The sequence below is a fragment of the Ictidomys tridecemlineatus genome, chromosome 4, assembly GCF_052094955.1.
Source record: "Ictidomys tridecemlineatus isolate mIctTri1 chromosome 4, mIctTri1.hap1, whole genome shotgun sequence".
Taxonomy (NCBI): domain Eukaryota; kingdom Metazoa; phylum Chordata; class Mammalia; order Rodentia; family Sciuridae; genus Ictidomys; species Ictidomys tridecemlineatus.
Genome location: NC_135480.1, coordinates 5,688,897 through 5,703,126, shown reverse-complemented (window position 1 = coordinate 5,703,126; position 14,230 = coordinate 5,688,897). Strand labels below are relative to the sequence as shown.

General features: G+C 59.5%; 3 protein-coding genes across 9 annotated transcripts; 1 reads left to right on the top strand and 2 right to left on the bottom strand.

The window, feature by feature from the left end:
- The first annotated feature begins 538 nt into the window (after nucleotides 1–538).
- On the top strand, nucleotides 539–6,539 carry Rps6kb2 (ribosomal protein S6 kinase B2). 3 transcript variants are annotated; one of them, XM_005333347.5, is made up of 15 exons: nucleotides 545–735; nucleotides 1,045–1,085; nucleotides 1,179–1,299; nucleotides 1,561–1,629; nucleotides 2,702–2,849; nucleotides 3,851–3,908; nucleotides 3,987–4,087; nucleotides 4,200–4,290; nucleotides 4,374–4,464; nucleotides 4,572–4,679; nucleotides 5,211–5,273; nucleotides 5,366–5,443; nucleotides 5,532–5,639; nucleotides 5,736–5,848; nucleotides 6,135–6,539. In XM_005333347.5, exons 1-15 carry the CDS (start codon nucleotides 658–660, stop codon nucleotides 6,322–6,324), a joined length of 1,458 nt encoding a protein of 485 aa, XP_005333404.1. In that variant the 5' UTR covers nucleotides 545–657; the 3' UTR covers nucleotides 6,325–6,539. The 3 variants fall into 3 exon arrangements, 2 of the variants coding, with proteins under 2 accessions (XP_021587419.1, XP_005333404.1); XM_021731744.3 differs by lacking the exon at nucleotides 1,045–1,085 and having other exon boundaries at nucleotides 543–735; XR_005733419.2 differs by lacking the exons at nucleotides 1,045–1,085; nucleotides 5,736–5,848; nucleotides 6,135–6,539 and having other exon boundaries at nucleotides 539–735; nucleotides 4,985–5,273; nucleotides 5,532–5,592.
- A 92-nt stretch (nucleotides 6,540–6,631) lies between these two features.
- On the bottom strand, nucleotides 6,632–9,054 carry Ptprcap (protein tyrosine phosphatase receptor type C associated protein). Its single transcript, XM_013361985.4, has 2 exons — nucleotides 8,747–9,054; nucleotides 6,632–7,449 (listed from the first exon to the last, which is right to left on the bottom strand). The coding sequence occupies exons 1-2, from the start codon at nucleotides 8,747–8,749 to the stop codon at nucleotides 6,847–6,849; spliced, it is 606 nt and encodes a 201-aa protein (XP_013217439.1). The 5' UTR covers nucleotides 8,750–9,054; the 3' UTR covers nucleotides 6,632–6,846.
- A 146-nt stretch (nucleotides 9,055–9,200) lies between these two features.
- Coro1b (coronin 1B) lies at nucleotides 9,201–14,205 on the bottom strand. 5 transcript variants are annotated; one of them, XM_078045507.1, is made up of 12 exons: nucleotides 14,053–14,178; nucleotides 13,694–13,786; nucleotides 13,146–13,348; nucleotides 12,713–12,835; nucleotides 12,479–12,608; nucleotides 12,110–12,291; nucleotides 11,906–12,025; nucleotides 11,339–11,443; nucleotides 11,121–11,266; nucleotides 10,807–10,864; nucleotides 9,799–10,068; nucleotides 9,201–9,635 (listed from the first exon to the last, which is right to left on the bottom strand). In XM_078045507.1, the coding sequence occupies exons 3-12, from the start codon at nucleotides 13,344–13,346 to the stop codon at nucleotides 9,510–9,512; spliced, it is 1,461 nt and encodes a 486-aa protein (XP_077901633.1). In that variant the 5' UTR covers nucleotides 13,347–13,348; nucleotides 13,694–13,786; nucleotides 14,053–14,178; the 3' UTR covers nucleotides 9,201–9,509. The 5 variants fall into 5 exon arrangements, with proteins under 5 accessions (XP_077901633.1, XP_077901629.1, XP_077901630.1 ...); XM_078045503.1 differs by lacking the exon at nucleotides 13,694–13,786 and having other exon boundaries at nucleotides 14,053–14,205; XM_078045504.1 differs by lacking the exon at nucleotides 13,694–13,786 and having other exon boundaries at nucleotides 13,146–13,409; nucleotides 14,053–14,200.
- Between the last annotated feature and the right edge of the window lie 25 nt (nucleotides 14,206–14,230).

Genomic DNA, 14,230 nt, shown 5'->3' with positions numbered 1-14,230 from the left:
ATCAGGCAGCCAAATTACTAAATGTGTTTAAATTAGTAAAAGTTCATATTGAAGAGCTCTGAATTCTTTAGGGCAGGAGTCTGGAAACGGAGCCCAGCATTGGACAGCACAACCAGTAAATGTATGACTTGTAGGACCTCTATGCGGAGGTTGATTAAGAAGGTCCTACAGTTACTCAGGAGCAAGAAGAGAAGGACGCGATTTGCCTCTCACTTGGCAGCCAGCTTGGCAGAGCACAGTGTCAGCAGATTTGAAGTTGCACTTACAGTCCTACACCTGAGTGCACTTTTGACTACCCAACCAAACTCAAACTCTCCCCACCAAACTCAAACTCTCCCTAGAGCCCAAATGGGCGCCTCCAGGCCTCTTCTCCTGGTGCAGACTGCGGGAAACAGTGCTGGGAACACAGAGTCCTGCTGACAGGAGGGGCTGGTGCGGCACTCGCGGACTACAACTCCCGAGAGGCCTTGAGGCAGACGCCATCTTTTCTCCCCGTCAGGCTGAGCGGCCTGCGCGAGAGAGGGCGGAGTTACTTTTTGTCATCCCAGCGCGCGGTGGCGGTGACGGTCGCTGAGTGATAACGTACATGCTCGGGACTCGGGCTGTCAGTCAGAGCCGCCAGATCCCCGTGGAGGGGCCCGCCGGGCCGGCGCGGCCATGGCGGCCGTGTTCGATCTGGACTTGGAGACCGAGGAAGGCAGCGAGGGCGAGGGCGAGCCAGAGTTCAGTCCTGCGGTGAGTGTTTCGCCTGGTCACGACTGGGTTGGAGCCGAGCTTGTCACCCGGCCGAGACCTGAGCCGTGGCTGTCGCCGCCCAGAGTGGGCTGAGACCCCTTCAAACGCCGGTCCTCCTCACGCTCGGACCCACGCCCTCCCAGACCTCGCACCCGGCTCCTGGCCTTTCGTCCTCTGCTCCCCAGCACTTGCCCGGCCCCTGCCCTCTCCCATCCCTGGCGCCCTCCTTCCCTGGGCCAAGCAGCCCAGCTTGGGGTGGCAGGAGGTATCCCGGCACCTCCCTTGGTCTTACCTCTCAGTTTCTCACAGGACGTGTGTCCCCTTACCGAATCGAGGGCTGCCGGCCTGGAGTGAGTGAGGGTCTCTTGGGGATGGGGAATGGAGTAGGGAAGGGGACCTGGGGAGCACTGGGCCTTGCTCCCCTTAACTTCTTGTGTTCGTAGGCCCGTGGGACACTATGAGGAGGTGGAGCTGACCGAGACCAGTGTGAACCTGGGCCCTGAGCGCATTGGGCCGCACTGCTTTGAACTGCTGCGAGTGCTGGGCAAGGGGGGCTATGGCAAGGTACAGTGCCCTCCCTGCGGCCTCAGCCCCATCTTGTCAGCACAGGCTTCTCAGCATAGATTAGACTTGCAAATCGGCAGAGCCTCTGATGGGATTCCATAAAGGAGAATAGGGCAAGCCCTCCAGAATCTGATGAGATCTTTACTGCCCCACCCTTGGGTGACTTGAGGCCTCTTGGTCCCACTTCCAGAGCTTGAGGGTGGGGCTTCTTGAAGATAGGGTGTGGAGAGGGAAGTTGATCCTGTCTCCCCTGCCCTACAGGTGTTCCAGGTACGAAAAGTGCAAGGCACCAACTTGGGCAAAATATATGCCATGAAAGTCCTGAGGAAGGTGAGTCATTCACTCAGCCAGCAAATATTGAGTGACTGCCATCCCAGGGTACTCTGCCAGGTTTTGGGAAGACAGCAGTTCTGAACACCATGGAGGAGTTGGGCCCTGTGTTTGGCATTTGCTAGTTTATTATTATTGTGATGTGTATTGTTTTGTGGTGATTCCCAAACGGGGGCAGTTTGCTGCCCAGGGGGTATTTGACAATTTTAGGCAGAATTTTTATTGTCAAGACTGGAGAGGAGAGTGCTGTGAGCATTCAGTGGCATGCTGCTTGCTTGCATAGATTGCTGCTGGACACAGGGCACAGGACAAAAATCCCACAACAAAGAATTGTCTGGTCCAAGGTATCAATAGCATTGAGGTTGAGAAACTCTTTACTGAGGATAAACCAGTCCCTGAAAAGGATGACTATTGACAGCAGAATCATGGAGAGAGTCAATGGAATGACAGAAGATGGTAGAGGGTAATGACTGGACACCAAGAATACTTAATGTTACAGCCTAGCGACCTTCAAGAAATTCCAGTTGTCTTTGTCCTAGCCAGATCCTGTATAGAGGGTTGGGGAAAGCTCTAGAAAAGACTCACTGTGATCAGGTTTGACCATTGGTTCCCCAGTTTCATGTAATGATTATAGGGCAGGGGACGATGATTTCACTGTGGGTCTGCAGTCAGACCTAGAGTCCATACACTTTTAGGACCCAGTTGTATTTAAATATTTATTGAAAACAAAATAATTGGGCTGGGGTTGTGGCTCAGTGGTAGAGTACTTCCCTAGCATGTGTGAGGTACTGGATTTGATTCTCAGCACCACGTATAAATAAATAAATAATAAAGGTCCATTAAAAACTAAAGAAAAATATTTTAAAAAGAAAGAAAACAAAAGAATACTATCTCCCATTTGCACAAAGGCACTAGCTCCTCTTTTGCACAGCCTAGCATTTGCAGTTGTGTTCTGTTGGGCCATTCTTCTGGAAAATAATAAAACAGAACATGGGACAAAAGGAAGAGCTTAGCTTGAGGGATGGAAGGAGTGCTGGGTGCCCCACCTTCTAACCAATCTCTGCATCTCTAGGCCAAAATTGTGCGCAATGCCAAGGATACCGCACACACACAGGCTGAACGGAACATTCTAGAGTCAGTGAAGCACCCCTTTATTGTGGAACTGGCCTATGCCTTCCAGACGGGTGGCAAGCTCTACCTCATCCTGGAGTGCCTCAGTGGTAGGTGTGCAGGCTCAGCCAGGCCCTGGTGGGGTGGGGACCAGCACAGAAGCACTGGGGTTTCAGGGAGTCCTGAGAGGTGTGGTTGTGGAGGACATCTAGGGGACCCCCACACCCATCACCCATACATCTGTCCACTTGTCCACGTATCCCTTCATTCATTCAGCAAACGTCTGTCTAGGGCCTGGTGTGTCCCTCAGCTGTTTGTATAGAAATCCAGGGGGTAGTTTTACCCACTTCTGCCATCCCTTCTGTCCTGTCCTCTCCCCTGTGTGCCCTACATCCAGTTAGGGTCCCATCTAGCTGCGTCCTCTTTGGTGTGCCCCATCCCCTCTTCTCTCTCAGGTTCAGGTGGGGATCACAGTTGTTTCTTAACTGAGCTTGAGGCCCTGGCTCACCTGCTTTTTGATGTTTCCTCTGCTAATTGCCAGAGTCATCTTTCTAGGGTGTGATTGCTTCTAACCCTTCCCCTCAGAATCCCGTGAGTCTCTAGCTTCCCAGACAAAGCCTGGCCTCCTGGTCCACTCCCCCTCACTGCCCAGCAGTCCTGTATCAGCTGAGCTCCGTGGGCCTCTGCTTGCACGTCCTGCACTGTTCCTCCATCTTAGCACCCTGAGCAGCCTAGCCACACTGCACGTTCTGTCTCTGGTGTTGGGATTATCTTAATCTTCCCTGTCTGCACTGTGAGGTTCTTTGGCAAAGCTCTTGGACCTGTTGCCTCAGCCTGGCATTCTAGAGCAGTGTGCACGTGTCTGTCTCCCCACTAGACTGAGCGTCCTGAGGGCAATGGCTGGGTCTCCTCATCTCTGCCCCCAGCACAGGGCCAGGCACCGAATAGGCGTCGGTAGATGTTTGCTGAATTGATTGAGTCCCCACGGCAGCTCTGGGAGGCAGGTAGGGCAGGATTTGCAAGCCCCACTTCTCCCAAGAAGAACCCAAGACTCAGAGGGAGCATTGGGGCTGGGTTCTGGAGCAGGACTGCTGATGTGATTGTGTCACAGGTGGTGAGCTCTTCACACATCTGGAGCGAGAGGGCATCTTCTTGGAGGACACTGCCTGGTGGGTGTGAAACCTGCCCCTCCCCCAGAGATCCTAGCCCTTTCCCCATACCACTCTCACTCTGTCCTGTCCTTGCAGCTTCTACCTGGCTGAGATCACACTGGCCCTGGGCCATCTCCATTCCCAAGGCATCATCTATCGGGACCTTAAGCCTGAGAACATCATGCTCAACAGCCAGGGTGTGTACTTGTGTATGCACACACTTGCAGCTGCATACACGGGGTCTGCAGGGCAGGCTGAGAGGCTGCTGATGGGGCAGGTCTGACTACCCCTCGAAACATTCTTCCACAGGCCACATCAAACTGACGGATTTTGGACTCTGCAAGGAGTCCATTCACGAGGGTGCCGTCACTCACACCTTCTGTGGCACCATTGAGTACATGTAAGTGGTGCCTGACTGGCCTAGGGGTCAGGAGGACAGCCAGAGAGGGCCTGGCCTGACTGACAGTTCCACCTGGCCCCCAGGGCCCCTGAGATCCTGGTGCGCAGTGGCCACAACCGGGTGGTGGACTGGTGGAGCCTGGGGGCCCTGATGTACGACATGCTCACTGGATCGGCAAGTCCAGCCTCCTCGGGAGGAGGGTGGGGGGCAGGGTTCCCCTCTGGGGCTGGGGAAGGTCCTGGGGAGGCCCACAGGCGCCCCTCACCTTCTGCCTCCCCCAGCCACCCTTCACTGCAGAGAACCGGAAGAAAACCATGGATAAAATAATCAAGGGGAAGCTGGTGCTGCCTCCCTACCTCACCCCAGATGCCAGGGACCTTATCAAAAAGGTGGGCTCCCTCCTGCCCAGGGTCAGGCCCCCCCATCTCTTCTCTCAGGCCCTGTTAGCCTTTGTATACATGTCCTGGGCTATGGGGGAGCCTGTGTAGTCCCTCTGGGAGGGAAAGGAGTGTTCACTTGGGCCAGGCCTCAGCTCCGACAGACTGCTGCCCCAGTAAGCAGTAAGCCCCGGCTCAGCCCTCATCAGACAAGGGTGCCCTATGAGCTGGTTGCTCTTTCCCCCAGAAAGGCTGGTGGCTGGGGTGCAGAGGGGGAGGGCTCAGCTCCATCAGGTTTTAACATCAGATCCTCACAGTCTGCCCGGGTGATGCCAGCAGCGTGGGAGGCCTTGCAAAGACTTGGTGCAGAAGGTACCGTGGGACCCAATCCTGAAAGTCGTGAGGGGCTCAATAGGTGCAGCCACACTCCAGAGGCACCCCCTGCCCTGCCTCACCTTCCCTCACCACAAGTGGGCCCCCAAGAGCTAGGTGCACACACAGCAGCGCCTCCCCAGGCCCTCACCTGCTGTCCTGGTCCCACAGTTTCTGAAGCGGAATCCCAGCCAACGGATTGGCGGTGGCCCAGGGGATGCTGCTGATGTGCAGGTGAGTCTGGGGCCAGAGTGAGACACAGAAGGAGTTACTGAGGGGGCCAGGCAGGGTGAGCTGCTGGCCCATCTCGGTGCGTTCTACCCCAGAGGCACCCCTTCTTCCGGCACATCAATTGGGATGACCTCTTGGCTCGCCGTGTGGACCCTCCTATCAGGCCAAGTCTGGTGAGTGCAGGTCATGTTGGCCCTGTGACAGGCAGAGGATGCCCCTTGGACTCCCCCCCTGACCCTCCCCACGTGGATCTGTCCACAGCAGTCAGAGGAGGACGTGAGCCAGTTTGACACGCGCTTCACACGGCAGACACCAGTGGACAGTCCTGATGACACAACGCTGAGTGAAAGTGCTAACCAAGCCTTCCTGGTGAGTCCTGGGGGTCTGGAGGTCGTGGGGACCCGGACAGGGACTGTGGCTGAGGAGTAATGATGCCACGTGCTGCTGGCCTCGCCTCTCCGTTAGGGTTTCACGTACGTGGCACCCTCAGTCCTGGACAGCATCAAAGAGGGCTTCTCCTTCCAGCCCAAGCTGCGCTCCCCCAGGCGCCTCAACAGCAGCCCCCGAACCCCCATCAGGTACCAAGGCAGCGGGAAGTGTGTGGCTGGGACAGGGAGCCCCGGCAGACAAGAGGCTAGGTAGTTTGGGGCTGCTTTGGCCAAGGCTTTTAGCCGGGGCCAGCCTCAAGTTTCTGCCTCCCACGGGACCTCAGTCCCTGCACACTGGTGGCAGGGGCTGCCTGGATGGCAGTTGGTGGAGCACAGCCTGTGTGCCCAGGCGGTCGAGAACCTGCCCTCCCTGACCCAGTGCAGCACCCCTGGCAGGGCCTGGGAGGCTCTGACTGTGCCTTGGTCTCCATTGTAGCCCCCTCAAGTTCTCCCCCTTTGAGGGGTTCCGGCCCACCCCTGGCCCACCAGAGCCCATGGAGCCACCTCTACCTCCACTGCTGCCGCCGCCGCCACCACCACCGATCTCGAGCACTGCTCCCCTCCCCATCCGTCCCCCCTCAGGGACCAAGAAGTCTAAGAGGGGCCGAGCCCGCCCCGGGCGGTAGGAAGGGGGTGGGGCACTGGCAGCACTGAGGCCTTCCCTGCAGGCTGGACTGGCTGTGTCTGCAGGGAGCAGGTGCCTCTGTCAGGGGTGGGTGAGCCCCAGAATCATGTGTCTCCAAGCCTCAAGCTACCATTGCTGGCAGGAGGGCCCCACTGGCCACCTGGGGGCCACCATGTTCAGTTGTGCCCTTGAAAATTAAAGGACTGAATCATGGCACTGACTGGCTTCTGCTGGACTCTCAGGGTGGGTGGGTTTGTGCCAGGAGCCCCTGCTTAGAGAGAGAAGGGGACACTATAGGACCACAGAACCACAGGGTGAAGAGGTTTTATTTCAAACAATGCCCATGGGGTGGGAGGCCTTTGGAGGGGGTGGGGCTGCACAGGCCTGGGAATTGGTGGGGATGATGGTCCAAGGTGCTCCATGAGGTGGGGGGAGTGACAGCAAGTCCAGGGCAGGCTGTGTTCCATTGTGGCACTTGGGAAGCAGAGAGGCTGTAGCAGGGACCGGACTCTGAGGCTCGCCTCTATAGAGCTGTAACATGGAGGCCCTGTCCCCCTGATGCCCCGGCGCTGTCGTCCCAGGCTGCACTGCCTGAGAAGGCGTGTAGGTCACTCAGCAGGGCCTCTGCACTGCCCCCTGAGCCCACTGGCCCCTGGGAGCCAAGACCCAGGCCCCCTTCCACATCGCTGTCCTGTGCTTCCTCAGCCTGCTCCTGGTGGGGTCCTGTTCTGCACCGCTGCCCCTCTTCCTGGGGTCCAGCCTTCTCTGGGCCACCATCCATGATGTCCTCATCTTCTGCATCCTGCTCCTCCTTCTGCTGCTCTGGGTCATCTAGTGGCCCCAGCTCAGTGCGGGCCTGCAGCCAGCGGCCTGGGGGGCTGGCCCAGAGGAGGCGGCGGGTGCGACCCCACAGCGCAGCGCCTAGGCGGGCTGGATGGTAGTAGCCCCCAGAGTCGCGACTGAGGCGGCGCCAGGCCAGGGCCAGGGCAGTGACTAGCAGCAGCAGCAGCAGCAGCAGCAGCACTACGGTGACAGAGCTGGAGCCCTCGCTGTCCTTCGCATCGCCCGAACCCAGGGCCCCTGGCAAGGCCAGCAGTGTGCCAAGACCAAGGGCACAGAGCAGAGCCTGCAGGAGACAGGTGGGGGGCTCATCACCAGGGGTGGCACCAGGCAGGGTGGCCAAATCTGCTTTCTGTTCCTCCAAGAAGGTCCACAGTTGCCTCTCAGGCAAAATGGGGACAGTCAAGCAGAAAAGCCCAAGTCCTTATTTGGTCATGGCCCTGGCCACTGTCATGCGCCCCCGCCCCTAGGCACCACTGGTCTTACTCCCAACCACCCTGGCCTGCTCTTGCCTGGGCCTCCACACTGCCTCTTCCCTCTGCCCAGAATGCTCCACTCCAAAAAGCCACATGGCTGCCTGTGCACCTGGCTTAGGCCTCGTTGAGAGGACTCCTGGTCTAACCTGGATTACAACCAGCTGGTCATTAGTACATCACTCCCTGGCACACTTTTTCTTTTTCTTTTTTTTTGTGGTGTTGGGGATCAAAACCAGGGCCTTGTGCATGCGAGGCAAGCACTCTACCAACTGAGCCATATCCCCAAACCCCCACCAGCACTCTTGATGCCCCCAAACCACTATTTCTCCCGCCACATCTTATACAGGAAGTACTTCTCATCTTTTCTGTTGGCCTACCTCCCCCAGCAGAGTAAGTTTTAGGGAGATGGCATTTTGATGACCAACCACCTATAAACAACACCTGGCCCATAGTAGGTGCTCAATAAACCTTGACTGAGTCTGGCAAAACTCTGCTTGGGGGTAGGGGGCCTGCGAGGCTGCTGTCAGGGCTGGATTTTCTGCAGGTGGGGATGGAAGGGCTGGACCAACCCAGAGGTAACCACCTCCCCTCTGTTTACTGGGTCCCAGGATGGAGGTCCTTGAGGCCCCTCTTCCTCCCAACCACAGGGGTGCCCCAGCTGTAAGGTTTCCGCTCAGCAATGTGGCCTGTCCCTGAGGCTCTCAGGCGAGCAGGGCCAGGGCTGGGGGGTGGCGGGTGCACTGACAGAGGAAGCCTGCGGTTGGAACAAAGCAGGTGGGGAGTGATGGCAGGGGGAGGGGATTGTGCAAGTCTTTAGCGCCCCAGGCTCCAGGGATAGACGCAGGGCCCAGCTCAGCTTGGGAGGACCAGTGGAGCTCTATCCCAGGGATCTCGAAGGGGCGGGGCCTGGAGTGAGGTAACAGCACCTGCATCGAACCCTAGGAAGCCCAGCTCAGAGGTGAGGCCCAGCTTCCGCCTGTGCTGGTTCCGAGTCATGACTCTATCCCTGGGTCCCAATGATGGTGGGTCCTTCTTAACTCTTGGGGCCCCAAGTTCTAGCCCCAGTCTCCTATGCTCCTGCCCCAAGAACCCAGTGGCAGTGCTCACCATTGGTCCGCTGGCCTCACGCTGGGTGCCCACCTCCGGCTCTGGCTAGGTTGAGTGAGAAATGAGCCCCAGAGCTCTAGTGCAGCTGGGGGTTACCCGACACTTCCGCTTCCTGTCCACAGTACCCACCCACTCTTGCCTGCCACAGGACCCTGGTGGGGCCTCCACCTCTCAGGACCACCCTGCCCAACACCAGATCCTCACTGGCTTTTCTGGGTGAAGCTGGGACTAGGGGGCTGTGACCAGGCCTCCCAGAGGATGCACCAGGCACCAGCTCAAAGCAGGATGCAGCTGCAGATGAGTCCGGTCTGGCTCAGCGTCTCTGCCTGACAATCCGGGAGCAATGAAGTTGGCTGCTCACAACCCTCAACTTTCTCAGATCTCTGACTTCTCTGCTCATCTGTCCCCACATTCCAGACCCTCTCAGCCCCCCCGGTTCAGCAGGCCACCGGGCTTTTAGAAAGAAATTTATTTGGAATGAAAATATAGAGCCCATCCCTGCCACTTCCTGTCGGAGGCAGAGGGGAGTGAGCGGGTGGGGCAGACGGTCCCTCAGAGGACAAGCGAGCTTGCCTTGGTACAAAAACCCTCCACAGAACAATGACAAAAGCCAGGCAGGCAGTGGTCAGGATGGGAACTGGCCCCTGACCTGCCCCAGAGTCCCTTGGCAGTCAGTGACCCGCTATGACCTGCCAGCAGAAGCTGAGTGAAAAGGGGTGAAGGAGGAGGAGGGGACAGAGAGAGTGGCATCGCTGGTGTGGTCCTATGCGTCCCCATTCTCCATGCGGCCCAGCTGCTCCTCCAGGCGGCAGATGCGCTCCCCTTGCTCCTTGACCATGGCCCGCAGTGCCCGCAGCTCCTGCATCACCTCCTCTAGCTTCCCGGCCTCCTGTGAGGACATCAGAAGTCCATTTACTGCAGCCTTCCCCAAATCTACCACCAACCAGGCAGAGGCCGGAGGCCCAGAGAGGGCAATGTACGGTTCAAGTACACACAGCAGACAGGGGCAACATTGGAACTTTCCCAGCACCACCTGACTGTGGGACACATACCCCAGCCCCAACAAGGCTGCCACCAGAGGTGGCATCAGCAATGGCAACAGCAGATATGGAGGACCCTGGGCGGGTGGAGCTGGAGAGCCGGCTGTCCGATAACACGTTGCGTCGGCTGACCTTCAGGTCCCGCTGTTTGCTGGGCACGTAGGCCTCCCGCAGTGAGATGAGGATGGGGTCTGCGTCCCGCCCGCTCACCCACTCCTCCGCCTCCAGAGCGGCTTCAGGCCCAGCTGTGTCGGGGTACAGATCATCCTGGAAGAGGTCAGACTGCAGCAGGGAGGCCAGGGTCAGCTGGAGCCCATCAGTGACCCTGCGTGGCTGCCACCTCAGGCCCTCCTGGGCTCCAGCCTGGCACTCTTGACCTTTTCCCTCCTGGCCTGGCCCTGCGAGCCCTTCTCAGCCCAAGGCCTGCTTTCACTTCCCTCCTGCTGGTGCAGGCAGTTCCCCCAAAGCCTTCCCAGCCTTCCTTCCCGAGCAGGGCCTGCCACCACCCTCCCCTGCAACCACAGGGGCCAGTGAGGTGGCTTCGTAGGATTCTGGGGGACACACTTGTGCCCCGTGGACTTGAGGTCCTGGGGCAGGCCCTATCGCTCTCCCTCAGCTCTGCTCCGAGACGTGCCTGGCACAATGCGTCGAGCACTCAATGGACGCTGGCTGGAGAATAATGGCAGTGTGTCTGGGGCTGGGCATCTGAAGCCAGCCTGTGGTTCCTCCTCGCGGGACTCTCCCCAGCAGCCAGACCCTCTCTCTCCACCCTCCTGCAGGAGGCCCTCCAGTGGCTGCTGCTCTGCCCTGACTGCCTGACCCCTCTCTGTGGCTCATCTGGGCAAGGCCTCAGCTTGCCCTGTGTCATTCCTGCTTGTCCCCTGCCAGGCACAGCCCAACCCCTGGCTGGTACCAGGGCATGAGGGCATTTGTGCAGCCCACCAACCACACCCAATCACAGGCCCCACTCCAAACACCCTCAATGGCCCGTCTGCTAGAGGAGGGAGCAGGTGGCGTCACCTTTCTTGGCACAGTCATGACAATGGGCTCACACTTGCGCTCATGCAGTTTGTAGAACCTGGGAAAGGGAGGGCATGGGTGGAATCCCCATTAGTTCCCCCAGATCTCTCCACCCTCCGCTTCCTGTCCTCACTTGGACCTTCCCGCAGGCTGACCAAGTCCCCGACACCCCTTGTGCAGGCTGCCTACCTGCCCCAACAACTGCCACAGGCTAATCCCTGAGCCTCCCAACTGACCTGACACTGGGTGCCCACAGCCTGGTCTCTGCTCTCAGGCTGAGCCCCCAAGATGGCCGCCACAATGGCCCCTCTTACCGGGCAATCTCACACTTGCTGACCTCCAAGCCCCTCTTGGGCATACTGCCCATGCCCCTCTGGGGCTCCTTGCTGGTGAACGTGTTCAGGAAGTGGATATAGGGGGACTCGTCTGTGATCTCAAAGTACCGGATGCTGGAGTCGCCCTGGGGGGGCAACAGGGGGTTCAGCTCTTGGCTGTGCACCTCCCCTGCCCCCACCAGCCATACCCAGCCCACCTTGCCACAGACGTAGACCACGCTGGTGTCGGGGTCGTAGAAGGGCAGCAGGGCCCCGTTGCTGGAGTCTAGCTCCTGCAGGGCCATGGGCTCCTCGAGGTTCTCCTGGCACATGGGAGGCAGTGAGGCCAAAATTGGAAATGCCCACCAGGAGTGGCCACAGATGGGCTCACATGCCAGCCAGCACTGCCCCAGCATGCCAGTGGGTTCTTTCCCCCTCCAAGCCTCTGTCCATACCAGGGACCCCAGCAGCCCCCTGGCTTCTCTCCACCCCCAGGGGCCCACCCTCCCAGCCTCCTGCAGGCCTCAAGACTACTCCAGGTCACTGAGCAAGTACTGGGAAGGTCCTCACTACAGGGAGCTTGAAGGGGCTGCGTAGCACAGTTCCTGGCTCACAGGGGCCACTGAGGTCACTGTGCAGAAGCCAACAGGTGTGGGACAGGGCCCTGCAGGGCCAAGCTGAGGACCTGGGAACCACAAGCCTCTGCATAGTGACCCCTGCCCAGGATGGAGCCAGGTTGGGGCCCATCTTGAGCCTGCCTTCTCAGGCCAACCATGGCCACTCACTGGGTCCCAGAGTGCCAGCTGCCGCTCACTCATGCGGCTGAAGCCCGTAGTGAACACCTTGCCATCTGCCAAGAAGATGGCCCGCATGGGCCGGGCCCCCTCATGGGCTTTCTCCCGCTCCTGTGTGAGAGACAGGTGGTTAGTGTAGTGCACAGATCAAGTCCCTTGGCCTGTCCACTGTCCTCAGCCCCCAAAGCCACATACTGCCACCAGGGTGCCCCGGCGGGGGTCAATGATGCGGACACTCTTGTCCTTGCAAGCTGAGCAGAAAAGGCTGCCATTGCGGTTCCAGCTGACATTGTAGATGAGGTCAGGGTGCAGGGTGTCCAAGCGGTACAGCTCCTCCGCTGTGCCCACATTCCAGATGAGCACCACATTATCACAGCCTGGTGGATGGAAGGCCATCAGCCCAACAGGTCAGCTTTGCCCACTCCCCTGGGACTGAACTGGGCCTCTTGACCTCTGCACAGCTCAGCTTCCTCATCTGTCAGATGGGCCCAGGAGAGACCACTAGGATGTCCCAGAGCCACATATGGAGAGGGGTGTGGGGGCAGGGTAGGGAGCGGTGCAGACCTGCACTGAGCAGCACGTTCCGGGCTGTGGGGTGCCAGGTCACGATGCCCACACGCTTGGTGTGCCCTTCTAGCACCACCACTGGCTCTGTCAGCGGGGAAGCCAGCCCATTCTCCGGGATCTGCCACACCTGTGGTAGAGATGGGGCTGCTGGGCTGAGGCCTCTGCTTACCTCTGCTGCCAGCAGCCCCGGGCCACACTGGAGACCCTGGCCCGAACAGTCCTGTGCCTCACCATGACTGTACAATCCTCTGAGCCGCTGGCAATGACTTCATCATTGTGGGGACACCAGTCGATGTCCAGGACAGGTCCCGTGTGCCCACACACTGTTGGGTAGGCCTTGTCAATGCGGCCTGTCTGCAGGCAGGAGGGGGCAAGTCAGATCCCTGTCTCTATGGAGGGGGGATGGGGCTCACTGGGGGCCTAGATGTGAAGGTGCCCCACCCACTAGCTGAGCAGGAAGTGCCTGCTGCCTCTGACCTTGACTCAGTGGCAATAAACACTGATTCCACCTGCACAAACACCTCTTGGGCAGTAAATCTGGATTGACACCTGCCTAGGGAGAGGATGGGCAAGGAGGGGGCTTCAAAGTAGGACCTGCTGCCAGGAGTGGTGCTGTGCTTCTGGCCCTCCCCACAGCCTGCCTCCCTGTCCCAACAAGGCCCACCTTGTTCAGGGGAAGCACCAGGAAGGCACCCCCACCACTGGCTTCCACAATTACTGCCAGGAACTTGGGGTTGACTGCGCAGAAGGTGCTGTCCCAGGTAACACGGGACACGCGAATGTCCTCGTAGCATTGGTCATTCTTGACCGGTTGGCCAAACACATGCCGGAATTTGCTCTGCCGAACCACTTTGCGAAAGGACATGTCTGCAGCGCAGAGAGGCCTGGATCAGCCCCGTCCTCACGACCCTGAGCTTTCCCACCGGTGCTTGAAGGGAACACGGAAGGATATGGCTGGGGGCCTAGGCAACATCACCCGCCTGGGTCTCAGTTTCCCCAGTGGCAGAATGGGACTCTGGCAGGCTCCCCAGGCGGTGATCTGACAGGGTAAGTACGACCACCCCTGGTGCTGGCCACTGCTGCGTCCTAAGGGGCTTTGAGAAATCTCCTTGGGACCCTCCGTGGCTGCGGTGTGTGTGTGTGTTGGGGGTGGGGTGGTGCGGAAACGGGAAAACTTAGTATTTCTGTAGGTCCGCCCGGTTCGGAGCAGACCTTCCGGCCTGGGGACGTGGAGGCTGGACGTCGGGAAGGGAGGAGAGGAGGCAGGAAAGGTCTCCGCACTGTGGGGCGGAGGGAGGCCCAGTTCTGAGAACCAAGGAATGTGCAGGGAGCTGCAATTAGCCCGGCCCACGGCCCTGGCAGGACCGGCGGGGGTCACGGCCGCGCTGCGGGCGGAGGGACATCTCGGAGCGCGGTTCCGGGGACCCACTTCCAGTGACCCGGACTCAGGAGGGCAGAGGCTGCGCGGCCGGGGGAGTTGGGACCGCGGGTGGGGGCTGCGGAGAGGAAGGGCCCCTGGGCCTCGCGCCCCCGCCCCGGCCGCGCCCCCAGCCCGGCCCCGCCGCGCTCACCGCTCACCGCTGACCGGGGACGCCGGGGGCTGCGGCGGCGGCCTCGGGCAGCTCGGGATCCCAGCCTCCGGGAAGCAGGAAGCGGGAGTCAGGAAGTGACAGAGGAGTGGGAGGGAGCGGGGCGGGGGCTCGCGGGGCGGGGCCGAGGTCACGCGCGGAGGGGCGGGGAGAGTTGGGG

Bases quoted from the DNA above. Each gene is read 5' to 3' on its own strand.
- Rps6kb2 (XM_021731744.3), top strand. From the start codon at position 587: ATGCTCGGGACTCGGGCTGTCAGTCAGAGCCGCCAGATCCCCGTGGAG. The intron at 4,088-4,199 runs GTGTGTACTTGT...ATTCTTCCACAG, and splicing joins CATCATGCTCAACAGCCAGG to GCCACATCAAACTGACGGAT. The intron at 5,274-5,365 runs GTGAGTCTGGGG...GTTCTACCCCAG, and splicing joins GGGATGCTGCTGATGTGCAG to AGGCACCCCTTCTTCCGGCA.
- Coro1b (XM_078045503.1), bottom strand. From the start codon at position 13,346: ATGTCCTTTCGCAAAGTGGTTCGGCAGAGCAAATTCCGGCATGTGTTT. The intron at 12,609-12,712 runs GTGAGGCACAGG...TCTCTACCACAG, and splicing joins CAGAGGATTGTACAGTCATG to GTGTGGCAGATCCCGGAGAA. The intron at 9,636-9,798 runs GTATGTGTCCCA...ATGTCCTCACAG, and splicing joins GCAGCCTTGTTGGGGCTGGG to GAGGCCGGGAAGCTAGAGGA.